This window comes from Magnolia sinica, chromosome 2 (genome assembly GCF_029962835.1).
Source record: "Magnolia sinica isolate HGM2019 chromosome 2, MsV1, whole genome shotgun sequence".
In the NCBI taxonomy this organism is placed as follows: Eukaryota; Viridiplantae; Streptophyta; class Magnoliopsida; order Magnoliales; family Magnoliaceae; genus Magnolia; species Magnolia sinica.
This window is the reverse complement of record NC_080574.1, coordinates 25,916,552-25,935,929: the sequence shown is the minus strand read 5'-3', so window position 1 is coordinate 25,935,929 and position 19,378 is coordinate 25,916,552. Positions and strand designations below refer to the sequence as shown.

At 40.0% G+C, this 19,378-nt stretch overlaps 1 protein-coding gene across 1 annotated transcript; it reads right to left on the bottom strand.

Annotated features, from left to right (window-relative positions):
• Positions 1 to 9,707: 9,707 nt before the first annotated feature.
• On the bottom strand, positions 9,708 to 19,144 carry LOC131236741 (elongation factor 1-gamma-like). The gene is made up of 7 exons (XM_058234139.1): positions 18,986 to 19,144; positions 14,840 to 14,989; positions 14,676 to 14,736; positions 14,542 to 14,594; positions 14,334 to 14,435; positions 13,715 to 14,228; positions 9,708 to 10,324 (listed from the first exon to the last, which is right to left on the bottom strand). Exons 1-7 carry the CDS (start codon positions 18,992 to 18,994, stop codon positions 9,945 to 9,947), a joined length of 1,269 nt encoding a protein of 422 aa, XP_058090122.1. The 5' UTR covers positions 18,995 to 19,144; the 3' UTR covers positions 9,708 to 9,944.
• Between the last annotated feature and the right edge of the window lie 234 nt (positions 19,145 to 19,378).

Sequence of the window (19,378 nt, the reverse complement as noted above, 5' to 3'; positions counted from 1 at the left end):
AAACAGACCCGATATATCAATCCCGGATATAGCAATCCCATCGATCTTGCACCAATCCACTGTCATTACCTTGAAATCCGCGCAATCCACTCTAATTATATCAAATCCCATCCAATCTGCCTGGAAGTGAAAGTTTTACTAGAAAATGGATCTTCAAGAGAATCTGAGCCGTCGGATTGAAACGAAGGCTGGCTTGTACGGGACATTTGTCTAGGGTGGGGCTGGGATTGATGTCTGAAGGTGTAGAGAAGCTTTGGTAGTCGCAGGTGTACAGGGGATTAATGGCGTTCACTGCAAAGCTGTGAATGATGATTGATGGGACGTTATAACAAAGGATAGGAAAATGTTGGACGTGGATTGGGTACTACTCCCGCTTGCTTGGAGGGACCCACAGTGATTGATGGGTTTATCCACACCGTCCATCCATTTTTTTATAGCATTTTAGGATACAAGATGAAATATGAGGCAGATCTAAGGCGCAAGTGGACAATATAACGAGGACTAAACTTCCACCATTAAAAACTTCTTGGTAGCCACAGAAGTTTTATATCAAGCTTATATTTGTTTTTTGCCTTCGTCCAAGTCCATTTCATCTTATGAACAGGTTGGATGACCAAAAAACATCACGGTTGGTTCTAGGAAGGTTTCAACGGTGGAAGTCATTATCAATGCTTCTTCCTCATGTGTGATCCAGGTGAACCTTGGATCTGCTTTTTGGGTATTTAACCTAAAATGATATGGAAAAAATGGATGGACGGTGTGGATAAACTCATACATAAGGGTGGACCCTAAGATCATCAGCCTATGCCGAGCTCGGAACAGGCAGGGTAGTACCGAATACTCGTACGAGAATGTCGGCATCATCTTACGAATACGACTGGCCATTAGATTTATGAGAAATTTGGGACTGTGGATCCTACCTTTTATCCAGCTGGTTTTATGAAACAATACGAACTTTGGTTTGCAACTTAGACCTGCTCGTACGGACAGGGTATTTGAGGACGAAAATACCCCTCCTTTCACGGAAACGGATTGGGTACCCGTGCCACCCGCCAATGGCGGATGGTCGGTGGTCTGTCGGCCCTTCATGATGTATGCTTTTCATCCATTCCGTCCATGTATTTTTCCACATCATTTTATTATATGAGACGAAAAATAAGGTATATCCAAATCTCAAGTGTACCACATTAGAGGAAACAGTTTTGAATGATCGTCAACCATTAGAAACCTTTAGGGGGCCCATTGTGATGGTTGTGAGAAATCCTTCCCGTCTAAGTTCATTCATAGGGTCACAAAGACCTAGATGAAGAGGAAAAACAAATTTCATAATGATCCAAAACTTCTGTAACCCCTAAAAGGGTTTCAATGGTAGATGTTCAACTCCCCACTGCCTTTTACAGTGTGGCCCACTTGATAGTTAGATCTATCTTATTTTTCCTCTCAAGCCATAATAAGAGCTCACCAAATATATGGACGGTTTGGATATAACACAGACCTCATTATGGGACCTACAAAAGCAACACAGCAAAAAAAACAGACTGCCCCAGCACTGCCGGCCGCGCAGCCCACTATGTTTACGGCTATGGTTATAATCCGTAGTGAAAATGTGGCGAAAGCAGGATTTTTTAGGCAAACTCACTGGACAGTTTTGGACTTTTTCGATAATATCGATAATATCAAAGCTACGGTTATGGCTGCGGTTAAAACCATAGCTATAAGACGTACTAACCGTAAAAATCTATAAAAAAAATTTCCCTGTTTCGGATCATTTCAGATGGGCTACCGTACCTATTGCTACGGTTATAATCCGTAGCCATAGATCTATGGTCATTACTCAATATTAGTTATCAATACTATCGATCATACTCGATATTATTGATGACTTATGCTCAATACTAACATATGTTGATAATATCGAAAATTCATCCATTTTTCAAGTTTTGTTGCTGGACAATTTGGCATTCATCTTTGATATTAACGACAATCTATCGCTATGGTTATAATCCGTAGCTATAGCTCTACGGTCATTTTCTCCTCTCTTTTCCCCACAAGTACTATTACTTTATCAACTTTCTTCTACACACCTAATGCAAAAATAAATAAATAAAGCAAAATAAAATAAAATAAAATAAAAAACAAAGCATTAGGACACCATAGAGAATGTAATCTTAAAAGGTAATGTTTTGCCCGTCTGAACTTCATGGGCAACATCTTCCTAAAACATGAGAAGGCTCAAATTATGAAAGGAGGAAGTATCGACAGGATTCTTGTCCTATTCCAAAATAGGATAGTGCAGTGATGAGAATGCAATCAAACTAATATTTGAATTACAATATAATATATATATTTTTTATAATATAACTCATGTAATCTGAAGTCTGGCTTCAATAAATGCCCAATGTGATGAATGTTGTTCTGGTTGCTTTGGTAGTTCACATGGTTGGAGTTGGTTATAAAAAGTGCTCCATGTAGAAACCTCTGTCATGTACTTCCTAAAAGCCAACCCAAATTCTTAGGAGAAGACTAAGATAATAATGGTGATGATGATGCATTTGTAAATTCATACACATATACAAACATAAATACTTATAGAAATATATAGATATGCATATGCACATATAGATACAGATATAGGCATGTGGTTTTGATTATATATGCCGATCACACAATGCAATTTTTGAGATTCCAGAAAAGTCTATCTTTTTCATAGCCAACAATCATGGCCACCTAAGACCTATCACTTGCTATGAAAGAGAAAAGGCCCTCAATTTATTTTCAAAATTGCAACAAACCCAAGACATCATTTCAGTAGCAATAGTGTAGGATACGATGTAAAGTAAAAACCTACTACACCTCGTGAATCAATGTAATTTCAAAATGAAATTACGCATGCATATAAGACTGATTTAGATAGTAGACTCAATCCAATTCCAAACAACACATTTCATCCAATTCCATTGCAAAATTATTTTAAAAAATTCCGAATCAAGTTGAGAAGTATTAACAATATCCACTAATCAATGCAAAAATGATACCTATTAAGTTGAGATGTGACATGCCAAAGTATGTATATTACACCATAACTCTTTTAAGTTATTTTGAATTTTCAGTAACATTCTTCCATATTATCATGCAACAAGAAAGGCTTGTTATTTGATTAGTTACTCTTGAATTTAACAGGGACTTAACGCATGAATCATTTTATGAACATGTTTGATAATAAACAAACATCACCATTGGGCCTAATATGGTTTCAATGGTAGAAATCATTATGCTCACTGTTTCCTGTGATATGATCCACTTGATCTTTTGATATGCTTCAATTTGGAGCTTAACCGTTTAAATTAGATGGAAAAACAGATGGATGACGTGGATATACTACATACATTCAATGTGGGCCCAACTGAGTTTACTCAGTACGATGGGAGCGTACTGAGTAACTCAATACGCAATCCGATTACGCTTGCTACTCAGCGGGGCAAACTAGAAATTGAGCGGGGCAAACATGAAATTGAGTGGGGCAAAAATGAAATTCAGCGGGGGAACTGGAAAATGAGCGGGGCAAACTAGAAATTCAGCAGGGCAAACATAAAATTCAGTGGGGCAAACTGAAAAATGATCATGGCAAACATGAAACTCAGCGGGGCAAACTGGAAATTGAGCGGGGCAAATTAGAAATTGAGCTGATTAGAGGTCACCATTCTCCCGATAACCACAGCAAAACACGTACACAGACCATATACTCAACTCAAGCATGCCCTTATAAATCATACTTGTAAATCCCAATAACCAAAGTGTTCTCCCTTTGGCTCCAACAAACCATATACGAAAGAGTTCTCAATAATCAAAGTGTCAAGTGGAGGAGAAAAGGAACCCATAAAGCAATTGAACTTTGTGGATACCAAAGGCCTATGTCATGTTGGGTCCTCTAGAGGTCATGCTGGGCTCAAGTTGCCTTCAACCCAACCCAACCTACCCCTCACTACAACTTGGGTTTGGATCAACTGGCCCAACTTGAGATGGGGTCAGGTTCACTCAGGTTGTCACGGTCTTGAGCGGGGTAAACATGAAATTAAGCGGGGCAAGCATGAAATTGAGCGGGGCAAACATGAAATTCAGCAGGGCAAACATGAAATTAAGCGGGGCAAACATGGAATTGAGCGTGGCAAACTAGAAATTGAGCGGGGCAAACATGAAATTGAGTGGGGTAAACATAAAATTCAGCGGGGAAAACATGAAATTGAGCGGGGCAAACATGAAATTGAGCGGGGCAAACATGAAATTTAGTAGGGCAAATATGAAATTCAGCGGGGGAAGCATGAAATTGAGCTGGACAAACAAAAAAATCAATGGGGCAAACATGAAATTGAGCGGGGCAAACAAAAAATTCAGCGGGGCAAGCTAGAAATTCAGCAGGGGAAACATGAAATTCCGTAGGAGAAACATAAAATTCAGTGGAGGAAGCATGAAATTGAACGGGGTAAACATGAATTTCAACGGGGCAAACGTGAAATTGAGAGGGGCAAAATAGAAAATCAGCGGGGCAAACAACAAAATTAGCAAGGCAAACTAGGAATTCAGTGAGGCAAACTAAGAATTCAGCGGATAAAAAAGAAAATTCAGCGGGAAAAACTGAAAACTGAGTGGAGCAAACATGAAATTCAGCGGGAGAAACATGAAATTCAGTAGGACAAACAAAAAAATCAGCTGGGTAAACTAAGCATTCAGCAGGGCAAACATGAAATTCAATGGGGGAAACAGAAAATTCAGCGGGAAAAACTGAAAAATGAGCAGGGCAAACATGAAATTCACAGGGGCAAACTAGGAATTTAGCGAGGTAAACTGAAAAATCAGCGGGGTAAACTAGGAATTCAGCAGGGCAAACTAGGAATTCAACGGGGCAAACATGAAATTCAACGGGGGAAACAGAAAATTCAGTTGGAAAAACTGAAAAATGAGTGGGGTAAACATGAAATTCAGCGGGGCAAAATAGGAATTCAGCGGGGCAAACATGAAATTGAGTGGGGTAAACTAGAAAATCAGCGGAGCAAACATGAAATCGAGAGAAGGAAACATGAAATTAGCAAGGCAAACTAAAAAATTAACAGGGCAAACTAGAAAATCATTATGCCCACTGTTTCCCGTGGTATGATCCACTTGAAATTTTGATATGCTTCAATTTGGGGCTCAAACCCTTAAATTAGATAGAAAACGGATGAAAGGCGTGGATATATCCCTCTTATTTTTAGGATAAAACTCTAAAATGAACTTTAAATATGGATGAACGGAATGGATGAAACACATACATCATGGTGGGGCCCACAGAGCACCGACCACCAACCACGGGGCTGGTGTCAAGGAGAGTAGCCAATCTATTTCCTATACTACATACCAATGTGGGCCCAACTGAGTTTAAAATATACCTGTGTGCGTGCTTTCTTCACTAGACCGTCCATTTTCAGAAGAAAACGAAATGCTAATAAGGGAGGCCCAGAAAAAGGATATTTTTGGTCTTTCTAACGGAGTGAGGAAATGGGGTGAAAGCAACGGCAGTGAAGCAATAGTGGAAAGGGAGAGGAAAAGCAAACAGTTGAAAGGGAGAGGAAAAGCCACAGCACTGAAAAGGAGGGGTATTTTCGTCCTGAAATTTGGTCTCCGCACGTGCAGGTTTAAGTTCCAAAACAAAGTTTGTAGTGTTTCATAAAAACAGCTGGATAAAAGGTGGGGTCCACAGACCTAAATTTCTCTAGATTTATTCTACTCTCATAGGATCGGACGTGGATTAGCTACTGACAGGTTGGGCAGCAGACTCGTTAAATTGATGTCACCAATTTCTGTGGGCCCCACCATGATGTATGTTTGGTATCCACACCGTCCATACATTTGGAGAGATCATTTTAAGGCATGACCAAAGAATGAGGCAGATCGAAGACTGGAATGGACCCCACCACAGAAAACAGTGGGGAGAGTGACGCCCACCGTTGAAACCTTCCCAAGGTCCACCATGATGTTTATTTGAGATCAAACCTGTTCATGTGTTAACTCAGACATGAAAGAAGGGAAAACACAAATATCAGCTTGATCGAAAACTTTTGTGGCCCTTAGAACTTTTTAATGATGGGGACACTCTCCCCACTGTTTTCTGTGGTGGGGTCCACTTGAGATTTGGATCTGACTCATTCTTGGGATCATGCCGTAAAATGATCTCTCCAAATGTATGGATGGTGTGGATACAAAACATACATCATGGTGGGGCCCATAGAACTTGGTGACGTCACTTCAGTAGCCAGTCTCTACTTAACTTGTAAGTGGCTAATCCGCGTCACGTGGATGTCATTATCATCTATGTTGTTTCCTGTCATGTGGTTCATTTTAGCTTTGGATATGCTTCAATTTTAGTCTCAGGCCCTAAAAGGAGCTGATAAGATCGATGAGCGGAGTGGATAAGACACACACAACACGTTAGGCCTCACAGAGTTTACCCAGTAAGCTATAGCATATTGATTTACTCGTTGCCCAATCCGCGCTCTGTATAGATGATGTGCATTCCAAGAAACCCAAATACAAGTAGGTGGATAGGTAGGATTCACTCCACATTGGGTACAATTTCTCAAAAATAAAATTAAAAAAAATTCCAAGTTGTAGGACCAATGTTAGAAGGGTAATAATCCGACGGCTTAAGTTGCATCCGATTGTGGATGGAACATATTTCTAGATTTATAATGATGAAGCAATCCTGACCATCAATTTTGTTTCTAGAAAATGGATGGTTAAAAGTAAAATAGTGAGTGGTTAAAAATTGGACAGGAAACATAACATGGGTATTATTATCATCTCAATATACCTTTTTAAAATTATACTATATCCAAAGTTAGCTCAACAATTTGGACGGTCTGGATTTAAATGGTGCTAAACAATTGTAAAAGTCTTAACACTGGTTCAACTCAACAATTTGGACGGTTTGGATTTAAACGGTGTGATAGGTTCTGTGGTAGATACTTTATTTAGAATATGTTTTGGGAGTATACTCTCCAAAATGGTGTATATTTTAATGGATTTAATAGAGTCTTTAAATGGATAATTAAAAGTAAAATATTGAGTCATCCAAATTTAAAGAAAAATAAAAATAAAAATCAGTGTTAATGTTGCCTTGTAAGTGCAAATTATTCAGGGATGCACCATTCACAGTTAGACCAGAAATTTGTACGGTCTAGATTAAATGGTATTTTTATAGAGTTCAACCATCCCTTTTCATGACTTCTTAAATAAGTTCTCAATAATACTTTACCACTCTTTCCTTTCGTATATGTTGCAACAATTTTTCATACAACTTTCAATCCTTGTACAACATTATTTTTCCATAGAAGTCTTCGTACAACAACTATAGACTGCTTAAAGATGCCTTGCTACCGCGTAAGTATGACACTGGACAATCTGAATATGCCATGTAGCTGCTAGCTAGCTTTTAGTTTCTCACTGCATCAATCCTCCAATGAGCGTCCACAAATTGGAGTTAGGGACTGTTCAATTCTAAAACAGTGATGACAATGAAATTTAGACTCAGGGAGTGAGTTGGCTTGGACCCCAGAACCAGTGATGTTGGTGGTAATTTGGCCATGAGGCTCACCTTGATGCATGTGTTAGTTTCGATCTCAAAATTTTAATAGCCTAACTTGATGTGTTTCATCAATCCTGAAACTTTTAATGTATTAGTTGGGTTTTTAACCATTGGTCTCAGAGCCAACATTACGTGTCATGAAAGGAACCACTTATGGAAAGAGCAACTTGGGCCCCAATGTAGCTGCCATCAATGGTGAAGGCTAACTGGACAACCAAAGTACAAGTGCCATGTATTAAAAGGGATGCATGGAAGAGAGTAAAGTGAGAGTGCTACCATAAAGCAGCCCACTGCATATGTGGGTTGTAGATCGTGGTGGAATGTGAAATGTTTAATAGCCTAACTTGACGTATTCTATCAATCCCGAGGCTTTTAATGTATTGGCTAGGTTCTTAACAGTGTTGTATTATATCTGTGTTCTTCATCTATTTTACAATATGGCATGAGCCAAAAAATGAAGTAATACAAATCTTAAGTGGACCATACCACAAGGGTTCGAGTATCCATAGCTGGTGAAAACCCACTACGGCGTGAGTGTGTGGGGTCTGTGTGCATGTGTTAAAATTTAAAAAAAATAAAAAAATAAAAATAAAGGTGGACCATACCACAAGAAATAGTGGTGAATCACTATTAAAAGCTTTCTGTGAGGCCCAAAAGTTTTGGATCAAGCTGAAACTTCATCCAGGTCTTTATGACCTTGTCAACAGGTGGAATGATAAATAATGTTTTACCTTGGAAGCATTTAATGGTGGGGTTCAATGACCACTGTTTCCCGTGATGTGTTCCACCTGGGATTTCTATCTGCTTCATTTTCTGGCTCAAGGCATAAAATGAGTCAGCAAAACGGATGGGTTGTGTAGACATACAACGCATACATCAGGGTGGGCACCAGTAAGGGTACCACCCACATGCTAGTTGCGGGTCCAAGCCAAGTGGCTCCCTTGTTTAATCTGAGTCCATGTCCATACCACGTGTACAAATTTCTGCCGGCCTGCCTATCAAGAGACACTCTGCTAGAGTATCTAGTAACTACTAATCACTAGTTCCGAGATGAGTCTGACCCAACATGACGGCTCAGCCATAATTTTAGGACCTGGACGAACCTGATCCGATTCAATACCCGACTCTAGAGAATCCAGCCTTAACCGTGGGCTCGGCCTAACAGTGTCCAGCCTGGCTGATGGTTAAATAATTGGGCCTCTGCCCAGTTCACAAAATGTGGACCACGCAAAGATAACACATGGACAGCAACTCAGAACCTGGGGCTCTCAGGGGCCCACCATGATGTATGTGTTTATCCACACCGTCCATCCATTTTTCCATGTCATTTTAGGATATGAGCCCAAAAATAAGGCAGATCTCAAGTACACACCACCACAGGAAACAGCAGTGATAATGACATCCAAGGTTTCAACCTTGCTGGGGTCCACCGTGATGTTTATTTGCCATCCAACCTGTTCATTAGGTAAGACAGATATGCACGAAGGGAAAACACAAATATCAGTTTGATTCAAAACTTCTAGCTAAAATGGGAAATGTTACAGTACTCTCTTAAACCATCCATTTGCCAAACACCTATAATGAAAGGTTAGGGCTCCTGCAACCAGAGGGAATTTTAGCCATGGCCGAGCCACGGTGAGGTCCGGATAACTGAAATAAGGACCCACTTGATCCAACGTCTACAAACACAACTCAGTAACACCCTTTTGGCCTGATGAGCATGGCACAATTCCTGCCTGCCCATGCAAGTTGGGTGTTTAAAAAAAAAAACAGTTTATTAGCAATCATCATCACCATCACGCAAATGCCAACAGCACCTAAACGAGGTCTTTCAGAAATTTAAAAAGAAATGAAAAACGCAAAGTAAAAGATTCACAATGAGACACCAGCATTGTGATCATCCGGCTTCCTTGCAGGACCCACACCAGATGAGACTTGATAATGAACTTCTAACCGTTGATCAACATAACCAGGTTATGAAATACCAACATACATCATACTCCATTTCCAAATGTTCAGGGACCCAATCAATCTTACACCACTGGTGCCAGACCATTGTATGTGGGCAAAGCTAGATCCAAAATCAAAAGACCACAACCAAACTGCCACTAACCATTACTTGTTCTCAACAACAAAATATTTGAAAAAATATATATAATTTATCACCTAAATCACAACATACTAAAGAAGATGATGAATAGTGTCAAGCATATTGTATCGTCTATCACTTCTAGAGCACTCATGGAAGACGCAAAAACACGTGAGAAAACTAGCCTCAGCAGGAAAATTTCAGCTAACCATTTTTGTTGCGTGTGAGGTGAAGGGGTCACTTGAAACACTTCGCATCCAATAGTGCTTCACCCTCGAAGGGCTCCTGATCTTCAATCATCGCATTGACACGCTCCTTTTGGGCTTCATCTGATATGTCCACCTTTGACCACTCATACAGTTCCATGTCGTAGCACTCATCAATCACAAACTGTGGAATCTCCTGCCCACGGAAGAGCCACAGCCCCTTCACCTTGTAAGGTGGCTCAGACCCGATCACCAGCATCTTCCCAAATGCATACTTGCGAGCCAAGTCCATTCTTTGGAGGAAACCGCCCACCTTGTTCAATGTGACAAACGATACAGTGTTCTCGTCATTGTATTTATAGACACAAAACCAGAGGGAGTATCCTTCAGGATCATACATATCCCAAAACCCTGCAAGAGACAGAAAGACAGTTGAATAAACAACTGAAATGCATGTATTTGGAAGACTATCAGATGCAGCGATTGCACACATCTGTGGTAGAATATATATATATATATATATAGTGTCATTGCCATCAGCATCATAAAAAAACAACACAACCATCGTAGCCTCCTCCGTAACATCCCATTATGCCAAGGGGTTCCAATATTGGGCTGCAATACAACCAACAGCCATAATGGTCAGCCAGAGGCCAACATCACATCATAAGACTCATAACTGTCGTTACTATGGTCCGTTGAGGCCATAATTTTGTTAAGTATCAAATTATTTAATTAATTAAGCATGTGAGTCTCAGTTGATAGCAGCAATTATATTGCCCGAAATCTCAGTACATAATGCCTCTACATTATTGATTTCTTCTGTTTTAAGAAAAAATCAACTGATATACTGTCTATAAAAACGTTATGTCAACTCACAAGTCATAATAGAATCAGCCTCTGGCCACTATTAACCATTATAATCAGACATAAAACCACAGATGCATGCGTTTTAAAATGTCTGTAACTGAAATACATGCATGTGAGAATCACAAATATCTCACAAATCAGATAATGAGACACTTGGGGTCTGTTTGGATACTACCAAATAAGTAGCTTTTTTGACTTAGGTAAGTTAATAAGTTACTTATGAAAATAAGTTAGTTTGGTTATTAAACTTAACTAAGTAGCTTTTTAGAAAAAGTTAACTTATTTTTGTAAGTTATTTTTTATTGCTTTTCAACTTCCAAAAGTAAATTTTGTTCATTTTCATTGGTGACACAATGACTTCGGAAATTATTCAAGGGAATATGCTCTCCATGGCCATGAACCCCTTCTAAGTTCATGAGATTGGAAAATCATCCAATGAATGGGTAGATGATCTAGTGCGCCCCGCATGATGATGGCCTATATCGAGGTGGGCCCACATGATGGATGATCTACATCAAAGGTCCACCCCTAATGATGAATGGTCCACATCCAAAGGCGAGCCCCGCATGATGGGCAACCCACATTGAAGGTGGGGCCCACATGATGGGCAATTAATAATGGTGGGCCCCACATAATGGATGATCTACATCAATGTGGGCCCCACATGGACAGTCCAATAAAAGGTCAGCCTCATGATGAGTGACCCATATCCAATGCAAGTGCCACATGATAGATGATCCACATCAAAGGTGGGCTCCACATGATGGGCGGTGGATATTGAAGATGTGCCCCGGCCCCCGCATGATAGGCAATAACATTGATGGAGGGCCTCACATGATGGATGACTAACATCAAAGGTGTGCCTTACATAAATGAACTGTGCACATTATAGGTCAGCCCCTAATGATGCACAGCCCACATCAAAGGTGGGCCCTGCATGATGGACGGCCCACATCAAAAGTGGGGCCACAATGAACAATCCACATCATAGGTTGGCCCCACATGATGGACGGTGGATGTGAGGGGAACCAAACAAACTTTCGGGATAATTACTTGTGATGTTGGAAACCAAATATGCTTTTCTACTTTTTGGATGATGAGTACGTTGCTTACCAAACATACTCATTTGTTGATAAAGTAGAAAGCAAGTAAACAACTTATGGCATAAGTAGCTTATCTAAAGTATCTTACTATCCAAATGCCCCTATGGAAACCCCACGCATAGACATGTAAGTAAAGATACATCACAAAATTCAACAACATGCAATCATATAAAAAAATAATAATAAAAGTATAAGGAACAAATCAATGTATCAAGATAGCTAAAACACATTAAGATCATATAGAATGTATATACCAATTTACAAGCAAAAACGCATGCCAATGTATCATAAATTCATAATCTGTATACTAGAGCATCTGATGCTATCTGCATGGAATTACTTTTCTTTTTACGAAAGATTTGTCCTTGGTAGCCAAACCCAATTAATTGGGAAAGGGGTTAGATGATGAGGAGGAAAAGGATTGTCCTCGCTAACAACTTCATACAATCTGTGGACATGTGGGGAAATAACAAAGAATAATGTGTGGACATGAGGGGGAAAAAGAGTTAAACACACTTTTCATTGTTTGCCATGTTGAGAGACAGGCATGCACACATTTTTGCAACCAAGAGACCCAAAAGCAGTGACTACTTGTAAAAATGTGTAACACAGTTGGAAAAAATAATGAAACTTACCATGCCGAGCTACTCATTATAATGTGTCGACAAGTGGACAGTCAACAGAAGGGTTGAAAATTCCTAGAAAGTGATGGGCTATGGTCCGAAGTGATGCAACTTACCCTCAGAAACAACTACACAATGTAATGTAATGGGCCAACAAGTCATTTACACAATGTAAGCAAGCATGAGAAATGCTCTATTGGATTGGTTCACTTGGACCATCCCGTCGACTGATCTGAACTGTCCATCAATTCTAGAACGCATTTCGTGAGCTACCATTGACAAATTGCATTGATCAGATTATCAAATCAATCATAGGTTGGGCCTTATTTTCTATGGCCTTCATTTTTTCAAGCCATGGATGGGACGGTTACAATTGCCTAAAAACAGTGATTCTTAGAATTATAAGCAAACCGTGATGAGCCCTAACAAATAGATGGGTTAGGCCTCACTTTCTATAGCAAGCATTTTTTCAACCCATGGATGAGATGGTTGTGATTGGCTAAAAAAAGTGATTTTTAGAATCATGAACAATCCATAGTGAGCCCTAGCAAATAGATGGGTTGGGCCTTAGTTTCTATAGCCATGATTTATTTTTTTCAAGACATGGATGGGATGGTTAATGATTGCTTTAAAAAAATTACTTAGAATCATAAGCAATCCATGATGAGCCCTAACAAATAGATGGCTCAAATTGTTTGCTTGGACCTATTTTGTGTTAACGATCCTGGCTGTCTTTGTCAAAGGCCATTGATCGAATGGTCAATATTTGTCAGATTGGTGAGATGTTTATCTGGATCATGACAATCAACTCGTGCAAAAAAAAAAAACTGCCATATCCACTCATCAAGTGGACTGCGCTTGGATCTTGCTGTTTATCAATGGCTATACAATGTTTTCCTGATGTTGCCTACCTGATGAGTAGAACCGGCTGATTTTTGCAGTGGGTGATCCTCATGGTGGGGCCAACATATTGGAAGACTTGGATTTCACATGCACTTAACAATTTGGAAGTTATTTGTTGGGTGAATTGTACATTGCGGCCCAACCGCTTGGAAGTTACCTGCTGGGTGGACTGTATATGGTGGCTTGAGACCTATATTTATATTTTATATGCATACATATCATGAAATTTCCTGATATTCTGCGCAACCAAACACACCCTAATAAAAATTTGAAAAAAAAAAAAAAGAAGATAAAAACAATACCTTTGATTGCAACCTCACGGAAATTGGTCTTGGTATTTGAGTAGAGCCTCTTCCACTCATCCAATATCATCTTACTTGGGGGCAGCAAATCTAGAGGATTCTTCGCCTTGGGTTTGGGTGCCTCTTCTTCCTCTGCATCCTCCACCTTAGGCTTTGCAGGTTCTTTTTTTGCTTCTTTCTTTGGTTCATCCTTGGCCTTTGGCTTTGCAGACTCCTTTGGAGGTGCAGGCTTCTTAGCTGACTGAACTGGTGGAATGGATTCTGCCTGCTTCACCTCACCCAGAACCTTGCGGAAGTTTGGCTGGTTGACCATTGTCCAGAAATATCTCTCAACATGAGGAAACTCTGAGGTGAAGCTCTTAGTCATTATCTTACTGAATCCCATATACAAATTGCAGGTCGTGACAATGTCCGCAAGTGTTACAGAATGTCCAACCAAGAAAGTATTCAAGGTGAGATGTGTATTTAAAGCAGATAGTGCCCTCTTCAATGCAGTAATAGCAGCTTCTTCAGCCTTTGTATAAATAAAATTGTCAAGGAGAGTAATGTTAGGAGGGAATGGAATTACTAGAAAGATGTCTCTGTGGTATATAAGAAACCAAGCAGATCTAAAACTAACCGGAGGAAGGTACAGCCTAATTCCAACTCTTGATAAGAACCACTGCGATATATTCGCATCAATCTCCATTGATGAGAAATCAATCCATTGCTCAATATGACCCTGCAAACAATGAGTATTTCAAATAAGGGCACGAAGAAATGGAAATCCATAGAGAATGATGATGTGTAATGGAAGGAAAAAGGAAAGAAAAAAGAATTTTTCTTACATATTCGATTGGGGAAGATCCATAAAGAGAATTATCACCCTTCAAGCGAGCAACTGCATCAAGAAACAGTAAATTAAATTCACAGATAACACCTTCAGGAACTCAACTATGCAAAACATAAAACCATATCTCACCATAGCGTGCTATAGCGTTACTCTCGAATACAGCACCATCAGGTGTTTCCAAAACAGGAACCTGCATCATGACAACAAAAATAAAGCATGTTGCAAGCAGATGAACGCATGAACTAGATAGATGATGAGACAATTAGGTTTTGTTAAGCAAAACAGTGCCCTACCTTTCCTAGGGGGTTCATCTGAAGAAACTTGGGGGTTTTGTTTGATACTCCCATTTCAAAATTTTGAACCAGTTGAACTTTGACTCCCACATATTCCGCCGCAATGAGTGCCTTGTAGGCATTTTTATTGGTGCTTCCAGCATGCAAGATCTACAGAATGTAGCACACCAGCATCACCATAGAGCTACAGATTAGCTATGCAATGATATTGTTCAGTGACAAACAGAAAGCTAAACTGAGAGTCACTCAATAAGGGTCCATTGGGATGTCCCCCACAAGCAGGGCCAGCCAGATATTTTCCAGTCCAAATTGGTACCAGCTGTGTATCAAATAGAACCTGGCATGCAACCAGCTATTGATACTGAAGCAAAAAAGGCAGGAAAAAAAATCCTAACACATGGTTACTACATCTGATATAAATGCCACTTGGGATTTGGAGTAACATACAAAACGCTCCCTGTACAAATTAATTAAATCTAGTTTTCATAACAGCGGAATGGCGGAACAGGATTCATGTAGCTGGGATAAAGCTTAGATGATGCTCACAACAGCAAATCTAAACAAGTGGTCAAGATTGTAAGTCCTCTTGAAAAGTAGCCTGGACAGTACCACAGGCCCCCATTGGTGGCTGGTACAAGGGGCCATTAATTTTAAGTAGGGCAGTCAATGGGCCAGGCTGGGCTGTTAGGATCAAGGTGTTCCGTATCCGTTACGATACGCCCGTAAAGGCTGATACATATAGGAAATGGCCATGACCGTTACGCGATACTGGGGTGAAAAGGGTCAGTTAGTTTTTTAAGACCGTATCAGCCGTTATAGTGGCCGTAAAGGCCATTACAGGGCATAACGAAAAACAATCAATTTTTTTTAATATTTAAATTCATTTTTCTCCTCTTTTTCACTTTTCTCAGTCCAAAAACTCTCCTATATTATTTTACAACAGATTTCGACCACTCTTATTATATATTTTAAGATTAAAACTGTGGATTAAAGTGATTTGAGTGAATAGAATCTCCGAGGGCCTTTTTTTCAAAAAATTGAAAATGCAGTATTTATGCCTTTTTCTGATTTATAGTTCTAATGCTTGATTGTGATGTATAAACATTAGAGACATAATCATATTAAACAATTCACTAGACAGCCCGATACAACACTCTCACCAAAGGGTGGACCGTTACAATACCATAAACATGTTCAAAACAAAAAATGAATACATATTTGAAATATTTACATTATGCTTAATTTTCTAGATATTTTTTCAGAATTTTTCGGGTAAAAGAAAATTTTCAACCGTTACGGGGGTCGTAACGGTCGTTACGCCCCCATATCGGCCGTTATGGCCAATACCCGTATCGGTAATAATGGTGACCGTTACGTCCACCATTTCTGATACGGAATACCTTGGTTAGGATTTTGGACCATGCTTGGGCTGAAAAGCTAGACCAAAGGCTGGGTCTAGGCCTAAATTTAAGCCCATTTAATAACTGGGCCAGGCTCTGGCTTCATTTAAGTGTCCAAGAACCCAGCCCATATACGTCTTCAAGGGAATTTTTGTCATATATCCTACATGATGGGGCACACTTAATGAACAACGCAGATGTTGCACAAAAGTAGGCATCTGGACTCAGGCTGGGGCTGGAGCCGCACTCAAGCAAGGCTTGGATCTGTTTGATTTAGCCGATCACGGGCCCAGCCTGTGCCAGGGTCAAGCTTTTATTTCACGAACTGGAATTGAACAAACCTCAGCCCGGCCCAAGACCAGCCCTGTTGACAGCCCTAGCTATCAATGGGCCATGCTGGCCAGTCAGGCTTTCGGGCCTGGCCAGCTGGGTAAAGGGGCTTGGGACTGAAATATTAGGCCTGTGGACCAGGGCCAGGCCTAGGACTAAATTTTAAGCATGTTTCTTAATCAGGCTGCGCTGAGGCAGTGTCTAAAACCCCATCAAACCAGCCCATTTAGGGTTTCAAGGGCATTTTCAGCATACATCACACATGGTGAGCACATTTAGAAACAGCCCAGATCTTGAGCCTGTTTCTTTTGGCCACCACAGTCTCTGGCCTAGATTTTACTTTAGGCCAGGCATGGACAGAAAACATGTCACGCCCCGAAGACCAGGCACCGATGGTGCACATCTCAGCCCCGATATTCATAACACAACTTGTACACGAAGTGTACTTAAATGAACAATATGTACGGTTCAATCAGAGTATATCGTCATGTGCACACTTATGTACTGTCCAATCTAAGCTTCCATTTACCGCATACACCATCAAACATACCAGCATAATTTAAATTCCAACGGTTTAATGGCTCACCATTTGAGTCATTATTCTAATGTAGATCTGAATCAGATAGACATGTCAGCTCCAGATCAAGAAGAAGCAGTTGAGCCAGTGAATGATCCTTGGGATACGTGGCCGTATATGACCGAGGAGTAGTTGCCTGTTCTGGAATGATTTTATTTCTGTTTTTGGATTTGATTAATTCTTAATAGTTATTTCATTTTGTTGTATTTTCTTCCATTGGGACATGATGTTTAGTTGGGTTAATTTGGATGTTCAAGATACCATTCCATTATTTATTCATGGATTATAGTTTAACAATAGAATAAGGACCCAAATGGTGAGCCATTAAACCATTGGAATGTCAATTATGCTTGTATGTTTGATGGTGTATGTGATGAATGGAAGCTTAGATTGGACAGTACATAAGTGTGCACATGACGATATACTCTGGTTGAACTGTACTTATTGTTCATTTAAGTACACTTGGTGTACAAGTTGCATTACGAATATTGGGGCTGATATGTGTACTATCGGTGCCCGGCCTTCGGGGCATGACACCACAGCCTAGCATGCTAACAACCCTGCTTCTAAAGGGGGATCATGCATTCTGCCAACGGCAAAGGACTGGATTTAAGTAGCAAGTTTGGCGTGCGACCAGCCACAGGAACAAAACTGGTCTAACTCCCCACAGTTCTGATCTATACTGGACCTAGATTCCGGACCCACTCAGTAAAAGCACTGGATTCAGGCTTACCGACTTGTGACCAAGGTTTTAAATCAGTGTATCAGCTATCATATCAGTGTACCAGCCCTGTATAAGCCTGTATTGCCTCTGTAACAGGCTGTTCTGGGCCAATACAAGCCGATACAGCCAAATTGTCCATGGGCTACCGGCACATATCAGACAATACATAACGGTTTCAGCCAATACTTCAAACATTTCTCGTGACCCAGCCAAGTTCATACAGAGATTTAATAACATAGGTTAATATCCCACTCAACCAGCAGCAACTCCCAATAGTGGAAAAAATCACTGTTTCCAAGTATAGAAAATAAAATAAAAAGTACATGTGTTCATGCAGACACAAAAGATGTCATTATTTCAACATAATAAATACACATAATAGGATTTGTATGCAAAAATTATCACAAGAATTTGAAAATATCCAAGAAAAAACTAATCAATAACAAAGAAAAAAATGAAAATCATCCAGTGTTATCTATCATATCTAAGTCAATTATCAAGCAGTCCCATCTCCATACATGTGGCACACTTGTACGGGATCCAGACCATTCATTTATCCGGACCTACCATGGATGGGCCATAGCCCAGAAATCACACAGGTCAAATGATCCTAGCCACCAATCAGAGCACTTCTTTTCGGCTTATTCAAAATAGGCACACACAAGAAAGCCTCACCATCAGTTGGCACTCATTAAGGCAAATCCCTCCAATTATTGGCTAGAATCGTTAGACCAGAGTACGGACCAAAAGATAAACGGTCCGGATCTACTACATATGCGCCACGTGTGCAGAGATACAGCACTCGGTAACTAACTTAGACCCAATGATAGCTACTTTGAGCTTATGCATCACAAGACCTTAGCAAAACCCATCAAATAAACAATTAAAATGAAGAAAGCCTACTCTTTGGTAATGACATAGTTCAATAGTATACTATTGTAGTGCCAAAAGTAGAAAGAAGGGACGTATCTATCAAACATCGAGGGTGTAAACATCTGAAATAGAAACTGCATAAATCCTAATCTACAGCAATTAGAAAATGCAGCGACTCAATTAATAAAGATCGTAAAGAAAGCGATCTTAGAAAAAAAGATCGAAGAAGGAGAAGATCTTACGAGAGCCATCGGCCTTGAATTGGAAGATCCGAGTTCGATGATTCTCTCTCGCCTTTTTTGCCTTTTTCTTTCGCTCTACCTCTTCGAGAGATAGAACAAAACCCTAGAAGATGAAGAGCAACGACAAAGAGATATACGAGCCCTAGGTAGAGAAATGATCTAGTGGGCTAGGTGTATCGGAACCTCTTTATACACATCTAGTTGCATTTGAATCCGTTGGAACCTACATTACCTATCTAGACCGTCCATTTAGATCTAGTCCCCTATTAACAGGCTTTCTGTAAGAAACCATACTGATACAATTGGCAAATTGTAAATTCAATAACACTCAAAAATGGATGGGCAGGATTTTCTCATAGGATAGTTCTATATGAGAATTCTCACGACCGTTGG

Coding starts and splice junctions, on each gene's coding strand:
- LOC131236741 (XM_058234139.1), bottom strand. Junction 14,737..14,839: donor AGATGAACCCCCTAGGAAAG/GTAGGGCACTGT, acceptor GTCATGATGCAG/GTTCCTGTTTTGGAAACACC. Junction 14,595..14,675: donor TAACGCTATAGCACGCTATG/GTGAGATATGGT, acceptor TTCTTGATGCAG/TTGCTCGCTTGAAGGGTGAT.